This window comes from Peromyscus eremicus, chromosome 4 (genome assembly GCF_949786415.1).
Source record: "Peromyscus eremicus chromosome 4, PerEre_H2_v1, whole genome shotgun sequence".
NCBI classification, from domain to species: Eukaryota; Metazoa; Chordata; class Mammalia; order Rodentia; family Cricetidae; genus Peromyscus; species Peromyscus eremicus.
The window spans coordinates 151,319,719-151,332,364 of NC_081419.1; the positions used below are offsets into that span (position 1 = coordinate 151,319,719).

Sequence of the window (12,646 nt, forward strand, 5' to 3'; positions counted from 1 at the left end):
GCAGGCCGCCGGCGCGGAGGCGGGCCGGACGCGATGGACGGCGGCGGGGGCCAATCGGAGCTGGGCCAAGGCCGGACGCGCGGCTGACGGAACTCAGTCGGCGGCGGGGCGGGCCGAGCGCGGGCTTCCGGCGAGGCCCGGCAGGCGCCGAGAAGGAAGAGCGAGCCCGGACGGCGCCCCTAAGGCCGAGTGTGAGCACAGCCAGGTAGGGGCCCAGCGGCGGCAGGTAGGAGCGCGCGGGGCCGGGCTCGGCCGGGCGGCGGGAGGACGGGACGCGGTAGGAGCGCGGAGCCGAGGCAGTCTGGGCCGGCCGCCGGTGCCCAGACGCGCCGGGCCGTACGCGGCGCGGCTCCGCGCGGGCAGGCAGTGACGTCGCGAGAGCGGGGAGCCCGCGGGGCTGCGCTCGGTCCCGCACACACCACCTGGCCTTGCACAGCCTGGCGCGCTCCGACTCCCGGGCCGCCGCGGGGCTGACCAGCGTTTGGGTGGGACATTGCGCACGCGACGCCGCACGACGGGCCTCGCTCTGCTTTTTCAGGATGACGACTTCAGGCGCTCTGTTCCCAAGCTTGGTGCCCGGTTCCCGGGGATCCTCTACCAAGTATTTGGTGGAGTTCCGGGCAGGAAAAATGTCATTAAAAGGAACTACGGTCACCCCAGATAAACGGAAAGGGCTCGTGTACATTCAGCAGACGGACGACTCCCTCATTCACTTCTGTTGGAAAGACAGGACCTCTGGGACCGTGGAGGATGTGAGTCCTGTAGCCAGACCAGGCCAGCGGAGGCTCTGGGCAGGAGCTGGGAGCGTGGGGACCACTGGCCGCACCTGCAGTAGATCGGTGTAGGGGTTGTCTGGTCCCAAGGTTGGCAGACTGCTCCAGTCACTGTGAAGCCATGCATCCCATGGTGACCATGGTTCTTAAGATTTTAGCAGGGACGGCTTGCTGACGGGTTGACAAAGTCAGCTGGTGTTATCGTCCTCAGCTTTGGCTTTAAACTTCAGTGTTGTGGAGGAGTGTACAGATCCGACCTTCACCACAGCCACGGGTAGTTTGAGCTCTTGGAAGAGGCCACGTCCCCTGAGGCTCTTTGTCTCTCAGACTACATTGTTCTTTGTTACACTTGATTGACCTTTTGCATTTTGGAGCACAGTTCCAGAATGTTTGTTAAAAGTCGTCGTCGTCGTCGGGTCCTCAGAGAACACCTTTTCTACCCCACCACTCTGGGCGCTCTTCCACCTCTGCTCACTGGGGTCTGAGCCTTCTGGACTCCACCCTGTTAGACTTGGGTCCAGGGGATGTAAACCTTGGCGGTGTGTGTGGCTGACTGTCCTCCTTGTGTCTCCAGGACTTGATTATCTTTCCCGATGACTGTGAGTTCAAGCGGGTGCCTCAGTGCCCCAGCGGGAGGGTCTACGTGCTCAAGTTTAAGGCAGGGTCCAAGAGGCTCTTCTTTTGGATGCAGGTATGCAGGAGAATGGTCCACTCTGTTTCCACCTGGAGGGCCTGGGGGAGCTGAGTTCCCACCTATGGGAGTGGCTCGTGGTTAGCACCAGAGCTCTGCCCATGGAGTCATCTACAGGCACACAGCTTCAGGTCCTCATTCAGGTCTTCCGTTGGGCCCTGGCCCTGGCTCCTAGAGGTGACACTGTTCTCTCAGCAGTTGAATGTCCCCCTCAGGCTCTCTGGTGCAGTGTCATGACTCCCTCTCTCCCACATCTGCAGTGCCCCTCACATTCTGCCCTGTTGGAGGCCATTGACATATCTGTGTTTCTTAGGCTGTTAATGTGGTGTTGCAGTGGTATGGAACATGGGCTCTCTTTTGGGTATGTGGGCACAGTCTAGGGTCAGAAGCCAACACTGGGTATGTTCAGGGTGGTGTACACCTTTTCACTGTGGACAATCACTGCCACTGTCATCCTGTCTAAAGGGGCAGCAGCTGTTGGTCTGCACAGTACCAGAGGGAAGAAGTTTCCTCTCAGCCTGAGTTCTGGTCACCTGAGCCCAAGGATCCAGAACCTCTTTAGGTGGAAACTCAGAGAGTGGTTGCTTACTGCAGACCATTTCTCTACGGTTCTGAACATTGCTAATGAACCCCCATCACTGTTAACTCTTCCTAATTTCACTCTTGTAATGCCTTTCTTGGCCCTTTGCCATGGGCACAGGGGCCACACAGTACTCTATCCCAAAGTTTTGGGGGCAGCCATCCCTCAGGCAGTATTGAGATGGGGGTTAGTTTATTACCTCTGAAGACACTCTAGGCTTCTTGTGGTGATGATTGGCTTTGGGCCCGCACTCGCTGCTGCCATTACTGTCTCTCTTAAGAGCCTAGACTGGTTTCTGTCTCTGTTGCTGTGACATTTGCAGGTCCCTGTGTGGGCTGAATCAGGATGGCTACTGGGTACTGGGAAGCCAATAGGCATGAGCCAGCTCCTTGTGCAAACTGTTCAACCTTGGTTCTTTGCTTATCTCCTCTGGCAGGAGCCCAAGACTGACCAAGATGAGGAGCATTGCCGGAAAGTCAACGAGTGTCTGAACAACCCCCCCATGCCTGGAGCACTGGGAGCAAGTGGGAGTGGTGGCCATGAGCTCTCAGCCCTGGGCGGTAATGATCACCTAGACCTGTGTGGGGAAATGTTCTTCAGTGAACTGGGAGATTGGTTGTAAGACAGAACCCAGCTGAATTCGGTCCTGGTTCTTTCTCTGTTCCCATCTTTACTGGACAGAATTCACCTAGTCCCTGCTGCCTCCTTCCAGAACTATTCCCTGAGCCGCTCAGGGGTGGGTCAAGGCCAGGCATCTGCCATAGTCAGCAGTGTGTGGTGACCATAGGTCCTGGCCATGGCCACTGCAGGCCCATGTCCGATCCTTGTGTTCTCCAGGTGAGGGTGGCCTGCAGAGCCTGTTGGGGAACATGAGTCATAGCCAGCTCATGCAGCTCATCGGACCAGCCGGCCTCGGAGGACTGGGTAACACCCCACTACCCCTGGCTTTCCAATAAGGCGCCTTTGTAGTGTTTGCTTGCAGACACGGTTTCCTCCCAGCTCCGTTTACTGGGGTCTCAGCCGTGTCTGTGTACGTGTGTTCCTTGTACCACTCCTTTTTCGGAATGCTTGTCTGCTGGGTACACGCTGGGTGGGCAGGGAGGGACCTGGTCTAGTATCTGTGTGCATGTATAGTTCATCTGGGGCAGAGCCAAGGGTGATCATGTCGGGTCCAGCAGATGTCTAGACACTTAGAAGGCACTGTTCTGGCCAAGGTGTGGCTGTTTCTTGAGCATGAATTGGGGTGGGATGGAAATGACCAGCTCAGTAAAAAAGCTGTTAGAACTCAGCAGACTAGAGTGGTCACTTCAGCCTCCTGTGGCCTGCCTTATTATAACCTCCCTGCTCATCCCTTGGCTTTGGGATTGGAATGTGTGGCTTCTTGGGTCAGAGGACACGGGGTCAGTGCCTTCTCGGGTGGACTAGAGGTGTCTCTTCTCCTTTAGGTGGACTTGGAGCCCTCACTGGACCAGGCCTGGCCAGCTTGCTGGGGAGCAGCGGGCCTCCGGCAAGCAGCTCTTCATCCAGGTGAGCCCAGGCCTCCAGTGCCTGATGTGGGTACCAGGCCCCACCACCTGCCATTGCATTCTCTTTTCTGGAGGCCTCACTTAGGATGTTACCAGGGGAGGTAGGCCTCCAGACCTGTGGATTAGCCCTGAAACAGTGGGCCTAGGTGTTCCAGCCCTTGCTCACTTTCCCCAGCTCCCGGAGCCAGTCGGCGGCCGTCACCCCATCCTCCACCACCTCTTCCGCTCGCGCCACCCCAGCCCCTTCTGCCCCAGCAGCTGCCTCGACCACCAGCCCAAGTCCCGCACCCAGCTCAGGTAATGGAACCAGCACAGCAGCCAGCCCGACCCAACCCATCCAGCTGAGCGACCTCCAGAGCATTCTGGCCACTATGAATGTGCCGGCAGGGCCAGGAGGCAGCCAGCAAGGTAAAGAGCTGCAGGTACCCATGGGGTGAAGGTCTGCTGCCCATGTACTCAGTGGCTCTTCAAGATGTGGAGCCTGGGCGTGTCCATGGTGTCAAGCCACACTTGCCCATCCTTCCGATGCCTGGGCTGGGATTGGGCCATTGACGGCCACAATGCTTGTGCCCTAGTGGATCTGGCCAGTGTGCTGACACCAGAGATCATGGCTCCCATCCTCGCTAATGCAGACGTTCAGGAGCGCCTGTTGCCCTACCTGCCCTCTGGGGAGTCTCTGCCCCAGACGGCAGATGAGATCCAGAACACATTGACCTCGCCCCAGTTCCAGCAGGTGTGTATGTCCGTGGCACTCTCTGTACCTGTAACTTCTAGCATGGTGGGCCTGGTGGCGTAGGCTCAGCTCTGCATGAACGCTCTTTGTTGCAGGCCCTGGGCATGTTCAGTGCAGCCTTGGCCTCGGGACAGCTCGGCCCCCTCATGTGCCAGTTTGGCCTTCCTGCAGAGGCTGTGGAGGCCGCCAACAAAGGTGGTGAGTACTGATCCTCAATCTTGGCCGGAACCAGCCTTTTGTTGTGTGGAGTGCTGGAGGCTGTCTGCTTGGGTAGTAGCCCTGATGTGGCCATTTCAGATGTGGAAGCATTTGCCAAAGCCATGCAGAATAATGCCAAATCGGAGCCGAAGGAGGGCGACGCAAAAGACAAGAAAGACGAAGAGGAGGATATGAGTCTAGATTAAATTATTCGCTGTCCTTCCCCGAGTTGGAATTCATAGTTGTGTGATTCCGTAGTGGCGATTGTGATTCGTTGTACCCTCTCCTGCCCCACCTCACTAATAAAGTCCTCTCTTGTACCTGCCAACTCTGATCTTGGCCTTGTGCTACCTGTAGCTCCACTCCCCTGAGAGCTTAGCTGGTGAGGAGAGGGTGGTGGGGCCAGCTGTCACACTGGGTTCTGTGCCCCACTCTCAGGCCTGTACATGGCCCAGCCATTGCTGTTTGAATCACCACCACACTCAAGTGAAACAAGTCGCTTTTAATTTCAAAGGAGCCAGTGATTTTACAGATCTCAGTACTAACATTTGTCAGTCAAGAGGAACAAAGTATAAATATAAATGTGTCTGTTCTGCAGTGTCCTTTTATCTAAAAAGACAGCTTAAACTAGAAAGTCTAGACAAACACCAGTGACTGGGAACCCTCAATGCTGGAGTAAGGGGAGGGTACTGGGACTGGCCTGCCAAAGCCCACTGGACCCCACCTGCCCCTGGGTCAGTGCTGCAGAGTGAGCTGGGTCTGGGGCTAGAGTTCCAGAGGGGCAGCCACTTGTCCCCACTGCCCCCTGGACTTGTGCAGAAGTAGTCACAGTGACAGGGGCCCCGTTGACCACCAGCTTCCTCATGCATCCTCGATAGGCAGGGAGCTCTGGCTGAGCAGTTGTTGCCTCTGAAAATAAAGAGGGACCAGAGAAGATGATTGGTAGAGGAAGATCATCTGTCCCTGCATTAGCCCATCAGCCTGGTCTCTGCTGCTCCTTTGGAGGGTGAGAGGATCCCAGTCTCCATAGGGCAGTCCACACTTACTGGGCAGGCCCCCAAGGTGTAAAGGTGCTGGAGTATCAGCCAAGGTCGCGGCCAAAGGGCCTGTGGTGTGGTTGCTCCGTGTGTCTACCTCCAGCCGGAGCGTGTTCCTGCCCTTGACCACTGTGGAGCAGATTGGTGTTTCCCAGCCAGCCAACCTACAGTGCCCCTTCCACAACCTACCCTGCTCTACACAATGGGGAAGGCCCCTCACCTGCTATTCGGTGCCACTGTCCATCACAAAACTTGGGGTAGGTCACCCATGTGGAGAACTCTCCTGCCCCATCATTTGCCCGCAGCAGGACCTGGGGTGAAGGAAGTTAGGTTCTGTCCACCAGAGGCCACAGTGGTGAAGAAATCACTCACCCAGCACCATAGCCCTGCTCACCTGATCTGTCAACACTTGGAGCTGCACGTAGTGGGTGGCCTGGGCCTGGCCCAGGTGGAAGATGAGGCCAGCAGCTGCCAAGGGCCGTACTTCTAGCTCCAGGGTTACATAGGGCAGCTTGGCCTTGGAGGGCTCTGTGGGGAGGGGCCATGATGGGAGAGGTCCAGGCCCTTGCTTAGAGCCCCTATACCCACAGGACCTCCCTTGCCTCACACACCTAATGTGACAATTCCTTCACTGCCTGGAAAGAACAGGCCATCCTCCAGGGGGCCTGAGACACAGGGTATGACCCCCACCATTTGTGATGGAGTCCTCAGGGGCCGCTTATCCAGCCGCAGATTCTTCACACAGCCACTGAACCCCACAGACACCTGCAGGAACAAGATGGTTGGTGTCAGGCTGGGACTGCTGGGGTGGACATCCAGGCCCAGGCCAGGGATGGGGCAGTATGGTTCTCACAGGGAGCGTGGAGCTGTAATTGCTGGCAGGGAGACCTCCAACAAAGAGGGTGTAGGGCTGTAGGCCCTCTGCCCTGTGGACCCGATGGCGGGGTGCCTTCTGGCTCCAGGCCTGGCTGCCATCCACCACAAGCTGGATCTGCTGCATTCTCCAGTGCACAGACACCTGAGTGTGGGAAGTAACCTGGTCAGCAGTATCCCAGTACCCTGGGAAGAAAGCAGCTTCAGAGGGCATTCCCTGTGCCCTGCCACCCACACCCTTTCTCCTTAACCTCTCACCCTGTGCCACTGGCCAGCCCGTGAATGCTGGCGGCTCTGGACCTGGAGCTGGGGCCCAGGGCCTTGCGTCCGTGCGACAAAGTGTCCATGGCTCAGGAAGAGTACCAGTGAAGGACTGTGGCTTGACAGGGGGGCAGCGGAGAGCAAGAGGCCCTGGGAAGCAGCATGTGGGCGGACAAGCATCGATAGATGGAGCCTGAAAGCCAAGCATGGCGTCAGCCTGGGCAGCACCTCCAACCCCACCCAAGCCTGGCCTGACCAACCTTACCTATTCCTGTGGGATGGGGAGACACCCACAAACTGCAGGTAACTGGGCAGGGGCCCCCCAAACTGGTATGCATCCTGAATAGTCCCAAGGAGCCAGAGTGGTGTGCAGGCAAGGTCCTGGCTGGGTTGGCGACTGCGGCGGGAGACCTAGGGCACAGACCAGACCACAGTGCAGGGCCAGTGTGTTGGCAGCCAGCCTCCCAGCTACTCCAGCCCTGCCCACACACCACCTCAAATACCCCACCTTCTGAGCCATGGCCCTCGAGGTCCGGATGAGTTGGGCCGGTGTACAGCCTGTGCTCACATTGACACTGCCTATGTTCTGCTGTAGGTCAAACACACGCTGTGGCCCCCGAAGTCTGTGGGGGGAGAGGCAGGTGTCAGTAACGGGAGTAGGGAGTCGGCTGAGACCTAATCCCTACACCAACCAGCTCACCGCTGCACAAAAACATTGCTGATGCAGCCACTGAAGTTGTGGGAGGAACCAGACACAGGCAGGCCTCCCAGGAGAAGTGAGGGCTCCTCAGGTTGGAGTGTGGGGGTTGTTCTCCGCCGGAATTCTATCTCCTGTGGCTGGTCGTCCACCAACAGCTGTACCCTGAGGAGAAGACAGTGTTTCCCATGCCGGCACATTCTTCTTGAAGGGCCAGCCTCACCCAGACCCTCCTGTAGAGCATGCTGGCCCTGTCGTCGTCCCTGTCGTCTCCCCCCCCCCCCCCCCCCCGAGGCAGGGCTTACTTTCTGGTGCCATTGGTGTAGAAGGCAACATAGTGGGGGGCGCCGTCGGCAAAGACTCCTTGAGTTTCCACCACTGTTCCCATAAACTGGAGTGTCACATGGCCCTGCTCCAGGGACACCTGGTATGGCCCATCCTAGGGACAGGGGCAAGGTCAGCTGGCTAGGCCAATAGTCCAGACTCATCCCTTCCAAACCCCCACAGGCCCAGACCATGGCTACAGCACAAGCCGGTTGTCATCAGCTCACCGAGGAGGCACGATAGTAGAGCAGACTGTTCTCCTGGGTGCCACGAAAGCCAAAGCCAGAGTAGACCTCGCCAGTGACGGGCATCACATTGGGAAGTGCCAGGGACAGGAAGCCGTGGCCATGGAAAGTCATGGCACGTCCCACCAGCAGGTCAGCGGTGCAGCCGAAGCTGATGCCCGTGGTGTTCAATCGTTTCAGGTCTACATACTTGCCCAGAGCCTTGATGCCTTTGATACAGCCGCGGACAGAGCCTCCCGAGGGGAAGAGCTGCTGTAGGCTGCAGGGCACCAGTCAGATCTTGAGTGGCTGCCCTGCTGGCACTGGAACCCCACATGCCCCAGGGCCCATGCTCACCTTGGGGGTAGCTGCTCAGGTGGCACCCCCCCCAGGTAGTAGGCATCAGCCATCTCCAGCATGTTGTCCTGCTCCACAATGAACACAGTGGCCCTCTCCACACGCACCAGCACGCGTTTGTGGCTGCTAGCCAGTAGAAACACCTGGATCTGCAGGGAATGGGTAGCAGGCTTCAGGAAAGCCAACTCCCTGCTGGTCCTCCTACCCACAGGCCCCTTGCCTTACCGCCTTGCTGGCTGCTGTCAAGGGTTGTGGGGGCTGCAGTGGGACGGCCCTCTTCAAGCCTGAGCCAAAGTCATAAAGGAGCACAAGGGTGCCTTCCTGCACTGCCAGGCACAGGAACTGGCTCTGCAAGAACAGAGCAGAGCAGAGCGGGATCAGCTCAGGGGCATTAGGAAGAGCCAGAATAGGGAGAAGGTGGGGCGTAGGGTCAGCCATGCCTCTTGCTTGAGGAAAAAGATGATCCCATTGTAGGACACAAGCCGCAGCTCCTGGTCAAAGCGCTTTGTGTTGCTGATCTGCTTTTCGAAGCTGATGTGGGCAAAGCCACTGCCATCCAGGTAGGAGCCGTCCGTGAGCCATGGGTCACCAGTGGCCTTGGAGCTGCACATTAGAGGCTTTAGGTCAGTGAGGGGGTATGGGGGATGAGTGGAGACACAGGGTGCTGGGCCTTACCTACCGAGCACAAGGCTTATCCACTGCAGTGTCCAGCTTGAAAGTCTGCTCAAAATTGTAGAGACTGACCACCTCCTCGTTCAATGTGTCCATCTCAATGCAGCCCAGGTAGCCAGGGAATCGGAGGGGTTCAGGGGGCTGTGGGTAAAGTGCATGGTCAGGGCACCTTCCTACTTCCTAGAGACCAATGGACATTCAGACTGCAGAATGGACTAAAACCAGACAAGGACTTTCTCCCAGGTCAAGACAGGCAGGACTGCCAGCACACTCTAGGACTATCCTGAGGCTGAGCCAGGCTCACCGTGAAGTTGCTGGGGTACCCTCCCACATAGAAGACAAAGTCATCAGGCTGTAGACTGAGTAGCCCCTTTATCCCAGGGGCCACTGTGTCCCCCTTGATCTCATGAACCGTCGGCTTCTCCACCGTGACAGACATGTGGCCAAACTGGAGGGTCCTAAGAGCAGAGGTGACGGGTGAGAAATAAGACGGGGACTTTGAGCCACAAGTGTCTGACCTCTTTTCAAGGTATCTGTACCTGTCAATGCTGATGGCTGCAAACTGCTCCCCAATGTTCTCGTCAATGCTGAGAGTTGTGGGGCCGGCCTCACCTAGCCTGTACACCCAGTGCACCTTCTGATTACGCAGAGACACTCCCATGTAGTCCCCAGTGGCCTGTGGCGGAGGCCAGAAGATGCAGTTAGGATGGGGACCAAGCAACACCCATTTCTAACTTGTAGTCCACTATGGCCCATCCCCACTCCTGCTTGGTTAGTACCTGGCGGCTGCCCATGTACAGAACAAACCGGTCCCCAGTGTTCTCGCCTGGTGCAGGTGCGGGCACTGGGCTCTGTAGGTAGAACTTGAGGGCAGTGTAGGCAGCGAGGTCAGCGAGGTCCCGTGGGACACGCAGTTGCACCCCTGAACGCCCATTGAACTTCATGGACACCTTGACCTGGAGTGTAGCACATGATAGGTTACTATCCAGCTTCCCGCAGCCCACTGTTCTCACACACAGCCCTAAGGTGAGAAGCTACCCACCTTGTTGGCAGCACCCCGGGCTTGGGCAATGAGCTTGCGCACACGACCAATGTTGGCAGACAAGGCCAGGCTGGCATTATGCACTCCACGGTTCTCCAGACGGCTTAGTTTGGCCAGCAGCTGTGGCAGTGTCTTCTCCAGGCTGGACACTGCAGGAAAGGTGGGCTGACAGCCTTGTCTCCCATAGCCTGACCCCCAGGAGGACAAGGACCACTGGCTCACCTGAACTGCTTGCATCACGCTCCCCCTGGCTCAGGTCCTGGCCTCGCAGGCCCCCCAGCTGGCTTTGCCATCGATCCACATTCTTCTGCATGCTCTGAAGCTGGGACTGAACATGGGTGGCCGTGTCCCGGGCTTCGGCAGCCACAGCCTTGGCATGAGCGATCTTCTCACTGGTCTCACCTGCAGCAGATGAAGGCCATGCCCAGCAGGGGCCAACTTCATGTTCCTAGGCTCCACCTAGGATGGCCACCCTAGATGCCCACCCACGGATAGCATATGCTCCATACCCGCATCTCAACACATTCAAAATTCAACCCAGACACCTTTCTTGACCCTGCAGTCCTCCCAACCAGGGACCACCATCAATTCCCAAGACTTGCCCAGCTTTTGAGGTTTATACCCAGGTGTGCATGGGACATTTTGGTGGACACAGGGAAAGGAAACCTAGACAACTAGGTCAGACCATGCTGTCGTCAGTTCTGAACCCCACTCTGACCTCTATGGTCGCTGATCAATTGGTCTTCTCTAGGAATGCCCTTCTCCTGAGCCAGCAGGTTCTGCCGGACATCCTCCAGACCTACCCACGGCTACTCTCACCCAATGCCTTCACCACTGTCCAGCACTTCTACGACCTGCTTATCTGTGCCAAGGGCCTGGGGCTGCTGTGTTGGTGACCTGTGCCTCAGGTCAGAGGCACAACCCCAGAGTGCACTTTAGCATGGGAGCCTCCTCAGACATACTAACCACAACAGTGACTCACAGGCCACCAGCGTGAATGTGTCCACTTTCACAAGGCATTATGGGGCACAAAGGAGTGAGAGGCAAGAGCAGGGATAAGCCACATACCTGTGTCCATGGCCAGCATGGCTTGTGCCTCCCGGATCTGGGCTGCCAGCTGGTCCTTCTTGGCCCGAACATCGTGCAGCTGGGTCCCTGCAGCCTGCAGGCGGCCCTGAGCTGTGGAGGAGGAGGCAACCTCAGTGATAAGTTCTACCCAACCCTCCTGGCCCATAGATGGATGGAGAGCAAAGACATGGTCCTTGAACCTCATCCTTCTCTGGCTGTGGTCCCTTGGCATACCACTAAGACATGATCATCACCCCCTGCCCTCCAGAGTAGAGCCATCTTGCAGAAGTCACATAGGGCAGGCATGTCCAGTGCCTATTGATTCTCACCCTGAACCACACTAGAACCATCCCAAAGCTACATGGACGTGTTCCAGAGGTCAGTGTACTCCCAAGGATCAAAGTACTCACCAAGGCCCAGCCTCTCCCGGTGCCCAAGGATGGTCTCCTCCAGGGCACTGCTGTTGGCTGAGAGCTGATGGGCTCGGGCTGCTAGGCCCCGCTGCACCACTGTCTGCAGAAGATCAGGAGCTGTTTTCACAGGGCTGTTCACACCACTAGGGCTAGGGAGCAGGGCTCCTGTGAGCCACAGATGCTCACTCTCACCTCCCATGTGTGGCTGGCCTGCTGCAGTGCCCGGCCTGCAGCACCCTCAGCAGCCTGAACAGCCTGCAGGATGCTGCTATAGGCATTGGAGGCCTCCACAGCCCTCTGAATGAAGCGGTCCTGATTGATGCCAAGGATGATGCTGCAGGGGTAAGAAGGATCATGGGATACATGGATAGGGGTGTTAGAGATCACAGCTTGGCTAGCCACATCACAGGGTCTGGGCCTTTAGATCTGGCCCTTTCTGCCAAAATTTGGGCCCCAAACTAACCATGAGGCTACAGAAAGCCTAGAACCTTCTAGAGTACTGACTTCTCCCCCCATGAGCCCTCCCAGACCAGTCACCCTACTTAGGGTCAATTGCACCCACGAGCACCCAGGCTGCACCCTAGGGAGGGGATGCCACACACCCAGACAGATTGATCGCCAGCTGATTCAGCTTCTGAGCATGGGCCTCAGCAGCCTCTACCAAGTCCACCTTGCTGCTGGCAGGAGAGAAGGCCTGCATCTTCTTCAATAAGGGTGTCCAGGCTCCATCCAGACTGGCTGCCAGGTGTTCTAGGTCCTGAGGTGGGGGGTGGGCTTTATTATCCTCCTAATTTGGGACCCCAGGACCAGAGGGTGCTCTGCATGCAAGTGAGTCCAGCACATCTAAGCTGGCAGCAACCAAAAATCTTGGAGGGAACTGGCCAGGAATAAGTAAGATGGTGGGGCTGTATTTACCTCCTTAGCCCGGTCCACGCCCTGTAGAAGCTCAGAAACACGACCCAAAGTGAGGCTGGCAGCCTGAAGAGTGGCCTTTAGGGTGGCATTGTCCTGGGACAGCTCTTGTTTCCATTGCTTGGAATCAAATTTTAGGAGAGTGAGAATAAAGGATGAAATGGGGCCCTAAGCATCATGGGGAAGGAAGAAGGGGGAGGGGAGGGAGAGCTGAGAGCAAGGAAAAGGGAAGAGAGCAATGAGAGGAGGGAGGAGGGTAGGGAAG

The 12,646-nt window shown here is 57.4% G+C and overlaps 2 protein-coding genes across 3 annotated transcripts in view; one reads left to right on the top strand and one right to left on the bottom strand.

The window, feature by feature from the left end:
• Adrm1 (ADRM1 26S proteasome ubiquitin receptor) lies at positions 1 to 4,829 on the top strand. Of its 2 annotated transcripts, none has more exons than XM_059262076.1 (10): positions 1 to 226; positions 539 to 752; positions 1,348 to 1,464; positions 2,481 to 2,604; positions 2,882 to 2,968; positions 3,490 to 3,571; positions 3,746 to 3,978; positions 4,146 to 4,303; positions 4,399 to 4,501; positions 4,601 to 4,829. In XM_059262076.1, exons 2-10 carry the CDS (start codon positions 540 to 542, stop codon positions 4,705 to 4,707), a joined length of 1,224 nt encoding a protein of 407 aa, XP_059118059.1. In that variant the 5' UTR covers positions 1 to 226; position 539; the 3' UTR covers positions 4,708 to 4,829. The 2 variants fall into 2 exon arrangements, with proteins under 2 accessions (XP_059118059.1, XP_059118058.1); XM_059262075.1 differs by having other exon boundaries at positions 1 to 205.
• Positions 4,830 to 4,988: 159 nt separating this feature from the next.
• The window catches only part of Lama5 (laminin subunit alpha 5), a 49,999-nt gene continuing 42,341 nt past the window's right edge, over positions 4,989 to 12,646 (bottom strand). The window contains exons 54-79 of the mRNA XM_059262077.1: positions 12,385 to 12,501; positions 12,072 to 12,226; positions 11,662 to 11,803; positions 11,467 to 11,569; positions 11,057 to 11,167; positions 10,211 to 10,390; positions 9,989 to 10,137; positions 9,726 to 9,902; positions 9,486 to 9,622; positions 9,251 to 9,404; positions 8,954 to 9,087; positions 8,715 to 8,877; positions 8,500 to 8,622; positions 8,275 to 8,423; positions 7,921 to 8,197; positions 7,675 to 7,808; positions 7,373 to 7,534; positions 7,181 to 7,295; positions 6,938 to 7,083; positions 6,670 to 6,865; positions 6,392 to 6,556; positions 6,150 to 6,303; positions 5,933 to 6,066; positions 5,759 to 5,849; positions 5,548 to 5,667; positions 4,989 to 5,410 (exon numbers count right to left, since the gene is read on the bottom strand). Of these exons, the coding sequence (XP_059118060.1) occupies positions 5,166 to 5,410; positions 5,548 to 5,667; positions 5,759 to 5,849; positions 5,933 to 6,066; positions 6,150 to 6,303; positions 6,392 to 6,556; positions 6,670 to 6,865; positions 6,938 to 7,083; positions 7,181 to 7,295; positions 7,373 to 7,534; positions 7,675 to 7,808; positions 7,921 to 8,197; positions 8,275 to 8,423; positions 8,500 to 8,622; positions 8,715 to 8,877; positions 8,954 to 9,087; positions 9,251 to 9,404; positions 9,486 to 9,622; positions 9,726 to 9,902; positions 9,989 to 10,137; positions 10,211 to 10,390; positions 11,057 to 11,167; positions 11,467 to 11,569; positions 11,662 to 11,803; positions 12,072 to 12,226; positions 12,385 to 12,501 (3,933 nt within the window). The 3' untranslated portion in view covers positions 4,989 to 5,165. The remainder of the gene's footprint in view (positions 5,411 to 5,547; positions 5,668 to 5,758; positions 5,850 to 5,932; positions 6,067 to 6,149; positions 6,304 to 6,391; positions 6,557 to 6,669; positions 6,866 to 6,937; positions 7,084 to 7,180; positions 7,296 to 7,372; positions 7,535 to 7,674; positions 7,809 to 7,920; positions 8,198 to 8,274; positions 8,424 to 8,499; positions 8,623 to 8,714; positions 8,878 to 8,953; positions 9,088 to 9,250; positions 9,405 to 9,485; positions 9,623 to 9,725; positions 9,903 to 9,988; positions 10,138 to 10,210; positions 10,391 to 11,056; positions 11,168 to 11,466; positions 11,570 to 11,661; positions 11,804 to 12,071; positions 12,227 to 12,384; positions 12,502 to 12,646) is intronic.